General features: G+C 37.4%; 1 protein-coding gene and 1 long non-coding RNA gene across 6 annotated transcripts in view; one reads left to right on the top strand and one right to left on the bottom strand.

Annotated features, from left to right (window-relative positions):
- LOC102170604 overlaps nucleotides 1-12,313 on the top strand; it is a 254,976-nt gene that overhangs the window by 72,026 nt on the left and 170,637 nt on the right. For 2 of the 5 annotated variants that reach the window (XR_001295978.2, XR_001918439.1), the window contains one exon: nucleotides 985-1,806. The exons of the other annotated variants lie outside the window; for them this stretch is intronic. This is a non-coding gene — a long non-coding RNA (uncharacterized LOC102170604). Of the gene's footprint in view, nucleotides 1-984; nucleotides 1,807-12,313 lie in introns of those variants that run through there. 5 annotated transcript variants of the gene reach the window in all.
- Nucleotides 1-12,313, bottom strand: part of GDA (guanine deaminase) — a 135,618-nt gene that overhangs the window by 13,212 nt on the left and 110,093 nt on the right. Inside the window, exons 8-10 of the mRNA XM_005683751.3 lie at nucleotides 10,683-10,790; nucleotides 9,352-9,449; nucleotides 5,648-5,715 (exon numbers count right to left, since the gene is read on the bottom strand). Of these exons, the coding sequence (XP_005683808.1) occupies nucleotides 5,648-5,715; nucleotides 9,352-9,449; nucleotides 10,683-10,790 (274 nt within the window). The remainder of the gene's footprint in view (nucleotides 1-5,647; nucleotides 5,716-9,351; nucleotides 9,450-10,682; nucleotides 10,791-12,313) is intronic.

The raw sequence follows: 12,313 nt of genomic DNA, 5'->3' as shown, positions 1-12,313 counted from the left end.
AAGAAACCACTAGAAAAATCTTTTCCGGCAACATCCAGCTGCTCAACTGTAAACACTGAGAAGGGGAAGGGCTGAGACAGCCAAGGGGGGGTGGGCTTTTCAAAAGTTAATTAAAAATTAAAAAATGAGGGAGGGAGGGTGGAAGGAAAGAAAGGAAGGAAAAAGAGAGGGACATGAGGAACAAGGAAGTTCCAAGGAATGATATAGTGAACACTCTGGCATCTAAGATGTGTAGATTAGGAAAAGAATACATGCTTTTTCAAAATTCATTAATCACTGGATTGGAGTCTACAAGTTGATCAAAGAATATTGCTTTTGAATTAATTGAAGTGAATTAGAAGGGTAGGAATTTGTCCCTAGAGAGTGGCATCCTGGCTCCATGTACATTGTTTTGATGAGTTTGTAGGTCTTGTTGACATAAACTTGTTCCATATTTTTTCAGGTTATTGGTTTGTTTGTTTTTTTTTTTTGATAATTTGCTATGTCCTTTTCTTTTGAGATAAGGATATTTTATACACTCATAATTTTGCTCCCACTTGCCAAATACATCTTCATCCTTTCAACCTTACACATAAACCACAACTTCTTGGTTTCTGTTAATAAAATCAGAACGTAAAACAATTTTTAGTACTTGGGAAGTTCTTTCTTACAGCCTGTACATTATTTTAAGATTTTATGATAAAATATTAAAGACATTCAAATGATACAGGGAAAATATACCAAAACTCAAGGATCTAACAGTTTCAAAGACAGTATTATAGATTCAGGTCCCAGGAACCTCTTCCCAGAGGGAAATACCTTGACTTATGTTGCCATTTTGATTTTTTTAATGTTTATGTTGTTGTTTATTAAAGCTGTTAGACCAGTTTAAGACTCATAGTCTGATAGTTTTTTAAAAGGTATTACTTTTAACATTGTACACATTCTGTCATTTTTTAAACTCCTTTACAATTTGTTTCTTATTTCTGTTTTAAACGATTTTAGCCTTCCCTGACGTCCTGTTGTACCATACTTCCCTGTACCATGACCCTTCACTTTGGCTCATCACTCATTGAACCATATAGATTTTCAGGTAATTTTTTCAAAGGATTCATGGGGAGAATATTTTCCAAACCTTTGTACATTTGAGAATTTTGTTGCTTTCACACATAAGGGAGAAAATGGCCTAATATAATCTTTAATAACAACCACTTTCTCTCCAAACTCTTGTTCTTGATATTTTGCAGGCCAACAAAAATTGGTTTTTAACTGTTTTATTGATAAATGACTTTTCCCCCTGCCTCAGCATTTTAGAACTTTCTTTTCTTTTCCTTTATAATTAAATATTTTGCCACAATTGGTTCAGTTATGGTTTAGACCTAAAGAGGGTAAGTTCTTTCATTACGATACTCAGTAAGCTCAGAAAAGATTTGTTCTTCAGAGCTCTGATGGTTGCTTCTGTTCCATTAGTTCTGGATCCTTAGTCAGGAAAACCCCGTTTGCTGGTGCCATGCTCTCCTATCTTCCATGTAGATTGTTCTCAAACACCCGCTTTTATCTTTGGTCAACTTCATTCTCCACATCACTGATTTAATTTTCCACAACAATAATTCTGCTTCTCATGGCTAGCTACGTGGTTTGTTTGTTTGTTTGTTTTAACGGAGGGATAATTAAGGTATCATAAAATGCTCAGAACTTGTGTTCAGTTTGATGAATGTTCATAACTATATATAGCCATTTAAGTACCTTTCAAAAAACAAGATATTAAACATTTCCCTCATCCCAGCAAGGTCCCTCATGGCCCTTTTCAGTAGTTCCCCTCCCCACCCCCACCTCAAATCTTGGCAACCACTTTTTTTAATTGATGTTTTATTTTTAATCATTTTTTATTGGAGTATAACTACTTTACAATGCTGTGTTAGTTTTTACTGTATGGTAAAGTGAATCAGCTTTATGTATACATATATCCCTCTCTTTTTTGGATTTCCTTCCCATTTCACCAGCACAGAGCACACCCCAGTGTTCACTGCATTGCTGTTTACAATAGCCAGGACATGGAAGCAACCTAAACATTCATCAACAGAAGCATGGGCAAGGAAGATGTGGTGCATATATACAAAAGGGCATCACCCAGCCACAAAAAAAAGAACGGAACTGGGCCGTCTGTAAAGATGCGGTTGGACCTAGAGCCCGTCCTACAGAGTGAAGTGAGAAAGGAAGGGCAACACCTCCTAACAAGAAAACTAGTTAGAAAAACATATCAGGCACTTTGGACAGAATCAAGTGCACATGGCAAATATGGACTTCTACCTGCTTTTGCTTGGCGACCATTTTCTGATTTCTGCCAATGTAGGTTAGCTCTGTTGCTGCTAACCTGGACAATCTGTTGTCCCTGGACTTCATACATATGGAACCATACAGTGAGTGCTCTTTTGTGCTTGGCTTTTTTCACTTAACAAAATGATTTTTAAGTGAGAATGTTTTATCTTCTTGAAGTAGAGTTGATGTATAGTATTGTGTTAATTTCTGCTGTATGGGAATGTAATACATTCTTTTTTCATATTCTTTTCTAGTATGGTTTATCACCGGATATTGAATATAGTTCCCTGTGCTATGCAGTAGGACCTTGCTGTTTATCCATTCTAAATGTAATAGTTTGCATCTGCTAACCCCAAACTCCCAGTCCATTCCTCTCCCTCAGCAACCACAAGTCTACTTTCTGTGTCTCTGAGTCTGTTTCTGTTTTGTAGATAGGTTCATTTCTGTCATATTTTAGATTCTCCATATAAGTGGTACCATGTGGTACTTGTCCTCTTCCTGAATTCTTCCCTTGGTTTGATCATTATCCATAGAGCTTCAGTGGCATTACTTCAGTCTTCTTTAATGGCTGAGTAGTATGCCATCGTATGTATGTACCACGTTGTTTTTTACCCATTCATCTGTCAATGGACATTTAGGTTGCTTCCAGTCTTGACTATGGTAAATAGTGCTGCTATGAACATAGAGGTGCCTGTGTCTTTTTGTATTATAGTTTTGTATGGATATATGCCCTGGAGTGGGATTGCTGGATCATATGGCAACTCTTTTTAGTTTTCTGAGGAACCTCTATACTCTTTTCCCTGTAACCCCACCAAGTTACCTTCCCACCAAGTGTATGAGGGTTCCCTTCTCACCACACTCTCTCCAGTATTTTTAACAAAATATTTTTGTTTTGTATGTATCAATGATTTGTTCTTTTTTTAAAAAAAAAAAAATGCTCAGTGGTGTTTCTTTGTATGAATGTGCTGCATCTGCTTATCTGTCCTCCTGTTAGAAGGTTTTTAAACTTTATTTCCAGTTTGGGGCTATTATTAATAAAGGTATTATAAATATTCTTGTATAAATATATGTGTTTATTTCTCTAGGGTAAATACCCAAAATGGAATTACTGAGTCATATGTAGATGTATTTTCAACTTCAGTTTCTTATAAAGTGGTTGTACCATTTAGTCTCCCTCCAGCTTACTATTTTCTCTTTTTCAATTTTCTTCTTCCATTTTCAAATTTTCCTTTTCCATCAAAACTCAAGGTCTTTTCATAGGGCCATGTCTTCTTGTCCTCTAGGGATGATAGCAATATTCTGAACTCTTATTCTAGATCCTAAAGTACATGGGAGATATGTTCATTCTCTTATTATTTTTGATACCACTTTCTCTTGTTTTGCAGTGGTTTTGTGAAGCATCATGCACGTTTCTCATATTTAACAATTAAGAAATGAGAAAGTTCAGATCTGCCTCTATTTGTTATAGAGTGAATGATCCACTCTTAGACCTACACTCGGCACAATATAAGTTAAACAGTCTTTTAAAGTTCAAAGGAAAAGAACAAGTTTATGCATAAAGGTCATGTTTAGGAAATAGTTGTATATAGGATAGCTATGCAAAATGCATCAGCATCCTCCAAGTTAACACATGAGAATATATCATATTAAACCTTTAATCAGGAAACCACCATTATTCGTTCCCTTTTAAGCCAATCTTTATTGACTAGTGCAACTTGCCAGGTATCTGCAAACCACATCACATGCATTTTTTTCATTTAAGTCTCAAAACAAGCATGTAGCATAGATATTGTTATAATTATTGTTGTTCTTGTTATGGAAATTAGGAAATGAATCTTTAGAAAATTAAGGTATTTTGCTCAAGGTCTTATGGCTAATAAGTGACAGAGCTCTACAGAATCATTTTAGATCATCACTATGCAACCCAAAAAAGACTCTGATGCTGGGAGGGATTGGGGGCAGGAGGAGAAGGGGACGACAGAAGATGAGATGGCTGGATGGCATCACCAACTCGATGGACATGAGTTTGAGTGAACTCCGGGAGTTGGTGATGGACAGGGAGGCCTGGCATGCTGCAATTCATTAGGTCACAAAGAGGTGGACACGACTGAGTGAATGAACTGAACTGAACTGATGCAACCCAAATTCAAGAACTGGAAGTCATGTGAGGAACTAAAGTTGTGGAGACCAAACTCCTTGAAAATCTGAAAGCAACATCTGAGTTTTGAATTTCTACTAAATTTTCCACTGACAAAAACTCTTGACCACTTTTTTTCTTATCCATTAAAGGTTTTCTGTCAGAGTGAAAACAACTGGTTTCCTACCTTAATACCTGAAACTATATCCAAGTATTACACAATCTTAGTGATTCAAGGCTTAAATTCAAATTTTAAAAAAACCTCAATTGATTTGATTCATGTAAAACTGAGGAATGAATCATTTTTTTATTGTAGTCTTACCAATATTGTTTGGTATAAAAATTAACTGAGACTTGAGTTGTTGTAAAAAATGATGAAAACCATTATTTTCAATATGCAAACATCCTGGTGCTCTTATAAATCAGTAAGACAAATGAATCAAGAATGAAAAATAAGCCCTTGTGCCCCAAAGCCATTAAAAACTTTTTTTTTAGTTCATTCATACTCAGTGATAAAGAAAGGTCATAGTGGATGCCTAGACTTTGGGGCCTGACTCCCTTCCAAAGTGAGCAGCACTACACATATTCAGGAAAAGCAATTCAAATGTACTATGAGAAAAAGGAGACATCGCTAATTCATCAGCCACCTAGATTGTCCTTCAGCCGAGCAAACATCAGACTGCCTGTGGGAATCAGAATCTCATTTTGTTAAAAACTTCTTAAAAGCAAAGCACGTTTTTTAATATATCTCAGAGTTCTCCATTATGGCATAGACTGAATTTGTGTTCACTATTCACAAGGTCGAATAATTTTCTTTTGAGACAGTATTTGTGATGACAGTTACTGAAGACAAAAAACATAAAAATCCAAGCCATTGAAATTTACCAAGAAGGATAAAACAAAAGGAAAAAAAAGAACAAGGACTCTTTAAAAAGAATCTCTGAAACACTTGAGAAGGGCTTATCCTTTATAGCCCTGTGTCTGAATATAAACATGGATAATGGCTTTCAAGAGGTTAATGCCACCAAAACTTTTCCCTTTGCATATATTTTCTTACTGCTTCCAGCTTCACTATTAGCACAAGATGTGACTGCCAGAAAATAAAACTAAGTTTTTAAAATCATACAACTGTTACTTGAAAAATTATTCACAGTAGAAAGTTATGCACTTTATTAACCACTTTGCCATGGCTCTTAATGGGAAGCTACTAACCTGTTCCCAGCCCTGTCTTCACTCCATGTTTCAGGACCTCTGGCACATTGAGCAGGCCACTGCTGAGCCTGCAGAGAGAGGAGACGGTCAGAACAAGGAGACCCCCCACATGGGTCCAGCAAGAGAAGGACGCTAACAGTAACAATGGTGATGTCACTGAAAATTGTGATTCCCATTGTCTCAGCTCTAATGCTGACACAAACACATTAGTCACCTCTGACCATCTGAGTCCTGGAGTGAAAAAGGATCAAAAACCTTGAGCAGAGCTTCCTATTAGGGGAGCACAAAACAGCAAGAATTAGAAAGGAGAGCAGGGGATTATGTGTAAGGAAAAATAAAAAGAACTTAAATCTTGCAATTAGTTCAATGGTTTTACCGAGTTTATGTTTATTTTTCAGCTTTATAAACAACTTATTGACCAGAGACGTATTAATACATCTTTTGTTACCTGAATGTTATTGATTAGAGATATTTCAATATTCACTTATATAACAAATCACCAGCCACAAGCATTAGTTTCTGAAAAAATCCCGTGGTCAATAATGTGTTAAGATATAAATAACAAAATTATAGGATATTTAAAGTATACAACATGATGATTTGATATATGTATACACTGGGAGAGGATTTCTCCCCATTGAAACATCTATCACCTCACATATATTTACCTTTTTTTATTGTTGAGAACCTACAAGTTCTACTTTCTTAACAAATTTCAATTATACAATATGGTGTTAGCAACTCTTAAAAAATTTTTTTTCAAGCAGCCCATCCTTCTATGCTAGGAAGTAGAAATTATAAAGGATTGCCTTTCCTCTCCTCCTGGAATCATTTGTTGCCTTGAATGACTAGTGATTTGCGAGGGCAAAGAAAGAGGGGTAAAACTGGAAGAGGGGATGCAGGCAATGCTGCTGCTGAGGACAGCAGCAACTAGGACAGATTTCAAACATCATGACCCTGAGCTCAATAGACGTGCCGCCTTTCTAAAGAGACAAAAACTAAAGCAATCCCCAGAAGTCTGTAAAGATGCAAAGGTCAAAGTGGTTTGCTTGAAAATGCTCGTAACTATCATTTTCAAAGCTCAGTGCATGTGCAAGAAATCTCTCAAAGTTGTTGAAGAAGGAATAGCAATGACCATTCAAACCAAAACATTAGCCATAAAGAAAAATTTAACTTCAAACCTCAGTTTGCAAAGCTGAGTCATGTTTTCATTTAAGTGTTGCGTAACTAAACTCATAGGATGTTAAATCCTTCCTCTAACTGGTCACCAGACCATAATTATGGTCACTAACCTGCCTCTTGAGAAATCTGTATGCAGGTCAGGAAGCAACAGTTAGAACTGGACATGGAACAACAGACTGGTTCCAAATAGGAAAAGGAGTACATCAAGGCTGTATATTGTCACCCTGCTTATTTAACTTCTATGCAGAGTACATCATGAGAAACGCTGGACTGGAAGAAGCACCAGCTGGAATCAAGATTGCCGGGAGAAATATCAATAACCTCAGATATGCAGATGATACCACCCTTATGGCAGAAAGTGAAGAGGAACTAAAAAGCCTCTTGATGAAAGTGAAAGAGGAGAGCGAAAAAGTTGGCTTAAAGCTCAACATTCAGAAAACGAAGATCATGGCATCTGGTCCCATCACTTCATGGGAAATAGATGAGGAAACAGTTGAAACAGTGTCAGACTTTATTTTTTGGGGCTCCAAAATCACTGCAGATGGTGACTGCAGCCATGAAATTAAAAGACGCTTACTCCTTGGAGGAAAACTTATGACCAACTTAGCATATTCAAAAGCAGAGACATTACTTTGCCGACTAAGGTCTGTCTAGTCAAGGCTATGGTTTTTCCTGTGGTCGTGTATGGATGTGAGAGTTGGACTGTGAAGACGGCTGAGCGCCGAGGAATTGATGCGTTTGAACTGTGGTGTTGGAGAAGACTCTTGAGAGTCCCTTGGACTGCAAGGAGATCCAACCAGTCCATTCTGAAGGAGATCAGTCCTGGGATTTCTTTGGAAGGAATGATGCTAAAGCTGAAACTCCAGTACTTTGGCCACCTCATGCGAAGAGTTGACTCATTAGAAAAGACTCTGATGCTGGGAGGGATTGGGGGCAGGAGGAGAAGGGGATGACAGAGGATGAAATGGCTGGATGGCATCACGGACTCGATGGACGTGAGTCTGAGTGAACTCCGGGAGTTGGTAATGGACAGGGAGGCCTTGCGTGCTGTGATTCATGGGGTCGCAAAGAGTCGGACACGACTGAGTGACTGAACTGAACTGAACTGAAGATGTACATAGGCAAGATTCTCAATTAGGTTTGATCACTTTTTGTCTGAAAACGAAAAGCCTCTGGAACCTCTCAAAACACTCCAGAAATATATTGCCATGGCTGACGTGCATTTCCTGTACTGCCACTGACTAGAACTTTTTCATTCACGGAGTCCCCCGACTTCTGACCGCCAGAACCATCTCCTCTCTGCCTGGAGGCTCTCTCACAAAGCTGCAGCCTGCTCTGCCCTCTTTTGGGGAAGGTCTGAAATTGCAGAGACCTCATGCCCCTTCGCCGTGACCCAGAAGCCCTCCACCAATAACTGGTAAGTTTGGGTATAACTATCTCAGCTCCCCAAGCCCTTGGGCAGGGTGTCCTTGAGGTCTACACTGGCTCCCTGAGTATTCCGGGAGGATTAAATTCCAGGAGCCTATGCTGATGACCTGCTTGGTAATGTGCTCTTTACTTACTTCCTTCCCTTCTCTGTCTCTCCCCACTAAAGGTGCTTTCTGAGATCACCTCCCAAATAAATTACTTGCACATAAATCCTTATGCCATGTTCTGATTTTGCAAGAACTCAAAACGAGGAAGGATATAAAGTAATCCTCAAGAAAATGAAAATCTAACAGAAACTAAGAAATTTATTGAATGAATATATTAATGATCCACCACAACCTGCCTCTCGCTCTGTTCTGGGTCAACTAACACCAGAAATGAGAGATCCTTTCTGTATGAAATCATGGAATAGGAACTTTTAGACTAGCATTCATGGATTGGCATTATGGGATCCATGAATTCCCCAAAATTAGACGCAGCATTTTCATGTCTGTGAGGTTTTATCCGTGAAGATACAGGCAACTTTCATCTGATTCCCTTATACATCTATAACTTTCCAAAGGTTAAAAAAAAGTTGTAAATAGAGTGTTCTCCATCCTGGGGAATTAACAGTAGGACAGGGTCCCTCCTAAGTGCATCTCGTCAGGTACAACAGCATGACATCTACCGAAGGGTGATGGCTTCTGGTGGCACTGCACAATTTCTGGTAGTTTGTACAACATAAAGTAATGGGAGGTCAGTACCCTCTCTCTGGAACACCTGGTTGGCATATGCACTCTTTCGGTCCTTAGCTCTAAATTCTCAGTGCTACTGGTTTTGAACTCTGTTTCCTATTGTTCTCTTTTGTGCAAACTCAGAAATTTTAAGAGATGTGGTGCTCCTCAAATGTATACTCTGTAAAAAATCGCCTCTTTTTAAGTGCTCTCAGTCTCCTCAGTGTAGTACAGACAGGCATTGTTCTATCTAGTTCACATCCCAATAGAACATAACTGCAGAAGAGAGATACTGCAGAAGTCACAGAAAACAAAAGGTATCTGGCTGCTGCGTTGCAATCCAAACATTCGTAATCTACCAGTCCATAATTGCCTACTTACGATAAGTTAGAATTGGGACAATGCGAGATGGACACTCCTCGTTCCCTGAATACATCCAGTTCTTCTTCAGAAAGGTAGCAGCCATGTGCCATCACTGTCTGGAGAGAAGAGCATTCCAGGTGGAGTCTACCACTTCAAAGTGCTAAAATTAGTCCTCACTCACAACCAGGTATTTAGCTGGTAAAATTGATTCAAGAAGGCAGGCACTGCACACATATAAGACTTCTCTTAATGTTTAATCCTGATAATATTTGTGGGTTTTCCTGAATAAGATTTTACTCTTGCAAAATTCTTTTTCTGTCAGTATAAAACCTGTATTTAAATAGCTTTCTTCTTTGGGGAGCATGGTTCAATGACCACAGAATTATCATTAAAATAAAATCTTTCCAACATTTGTGCAAATAAAATTAACATGCAAATTGAAGGCTAATTTATTAATCATATGGAAATAGATGTAGAGTAGGGTGAAAATTACGATGTAGCATAAACAAGATCTATGCAGAATATTAACCTTTGAAACCTGTCTGTTCACACAGTCTCTAAGAATTCATTTGCCATAATAATTAAACTTTCCAAGCAGTTCATACATTTCGTTAAAGGCCAAGGCCAGGGGATATATTGCTGTAATGAGATCTCTCCTCACTCATATTAATTTTAATTAACTTAAAATTATTTAATTATAAATATAATACTTACTCATTTTTTTAAAAAAGCAGTCTTAAGAGTGTTTAAAAATGTCAAAAGTCCTCTGCTTTCTTCCTCAGGAAGGATCACTTTTAACATTCAGTGTGTGTCTTCCAGGCAGTGTTTGCTAAGTGAGCATGTACCCACATATACACAAACACACATCAAACAATATTTCTACAATTGTAAGTTTGTATACCTCATTCTTTGTGAATTTTGGATAAAATTCTAATTACCTACGTTCTATAATCTAAACAATTCCCCACTGATAGCCATTTTTTAACTTTCACATGTAATTAACATCCTTATTCATAGTCCTTACAGAATGGATCTTCAGAAATACACTTGCTAACTCAAAGAGATACACATTTACGTTCTAATGGATACTGACAAAATGTCCTCGGACCAAATGACATTCCCACCCTCAAAGAAGTTTTTAGATTTATTTACAAATATATTTAATGATTTATTCATTAGGGATGAAACTTCAGGCCCATTTTTGATTGTATGCACACATGCATGAGCACAGTGTGTACTTTATTTGGGAAATGCATGTGTTATAGAATTCTGAAGATTCCTACTGAGATTTTTAAATTTAGATAAATATGCCCTACTTCATATAGATTGTGTCATGATGTGCAATTTACCTTATTTGTCAGAAGATTGTTTCTATCATACACATCTGTGTAGTTTTTATAACCAGGGTATAAGTTTTCCACAGCTTTAACTTCATCACGATTTTCACTTATATGGCTCTACAAGAAAAGAAATAACATTTTCAGTTTTTTTAATGTAAGATACCATTAGAAATTATACTTCCTACCCCCAAATGATGTGGATGGTGTTTACCTTCCTATATAAAATCATGGGTGGTTCATGTACTTTATTTAAAACAATTCTTATTATATATATATGGCAATGAAACTATGAATATATAATTACATGACCATGTACTATTCTAACCCTAACCCATATAATGCTTTCTAACAGTCTTTTCAAATTTCAAACTATAGCAAGATTAAGTAAAAATAAAAAATACTAATTGAAGAGACTCAGGAGCCTAGCTATTCATAAGTCACCTGCCTTTTCTGGTATTGGCCATTTTAAAAAAGAGTTCATTGGCCATCAAAATGATAGAGCATGGTTTACTCATAAAAAAGATGAAATATGAATTAAAAAGTTGAATTTTAGCCCAGGTTCTGACCCTACATATGTGTCTTAGGGTAAGTCAGTTGTTTTCTTTGCACCTCCATTTTCTCATCTTGCAAATAAAAGTGTTGGGCAAGATAAGTGATTTTCTAAATTCTTTTAGCTTTTAATGTGTTATTCTTATAAAAATTCATAGATATTCAATATTTAAAAGGTATAAATGAGTTGCCATACAGAATGAAGCAGGGTTTGGGCTCTGGGACCCTGCTCCCATTCTGTCCCCTTTGTCAGCTTCCAGAATGAGTTCTTCTTCAGGAAATAGCTTGAAAATAAGAGACAGCCCTGACATCATCAAGAAAGAGAGTATAAGAATGCACATATAAGCAAACCAAGCGAGTCCTGCCGCCAACACTGTCCTTTCTCCAGGGAACCACAAAACCTGAGATGGTATAAAGTGTTTTTGAAACACATTGTGTCGCCATACCAACCCCTCATCTAAAACAAAAATCACTTCCGACCAACCAGTGATGAGTATAGTATATGATATAAGAAATAACTCATGAGCAAGTTACTACTTCCAGAAATGGCAATGCCATTTCCCTTCCTTCCAGGAGGTAGAGCATAACTAACCAAATAAATAAAAAATAACAATGGACTAAAAACAGAATGTTCCATCTGAAGAATGAGCTCTCTCCCTGCCTTGAGGAAATCCAGACCACTGAGAAATGGGCATGGACGTTGGAAGAGAGGAAAGGAAAACCAGATGGCTTGTGTCATTTTGATAAATTTGAGTAAATATGCACATATACATGTACATATACCTCCAGCAAGTAAATACTTGATTCTTCTGTGTGTCGATAGGGTCCAGGACACACTACCCGAAATATGGCACCTTGGAATACTGAATATTTTAAGCTGAAGAAATTTGAGAAAATGGTAAAAGTAGGTGGTTCACTCTGATCTTGCTTTCACCCCCTTTTTCCTGAAACACGTCATAAAACTCTTGTGTGAGAGGTTCCTACCCTATACCTAGAGGAAAGGAGTACCCTTATCTCTGAAGACAAAGGAAACCAAGAAGAACCAGGCCTTGCTAAGTTTTCCTCAGTTTACTATGCTTACTTCATACTCC

The sequence above is a fragment of the Capra hircus genome, chromosome 8 (genome assembly GCF_001704415.2).
Source record: "Capra hircus breed San Clemente chromosome 8, ASM170441v1, whole genome shotgun sequence".
In the NCBI taxonomy this organism is placed as follows: Eukaryota; Metazoa; Chordata; class Mammalia; order Artiodactyla; family Bovidae; genus Capra; species Capra hircus.
The sequence above is the reverse complement of the archived record's forward strand: the minus strand, read 5'-3'. Positions and strand labels throughout refer to the sequence as shown.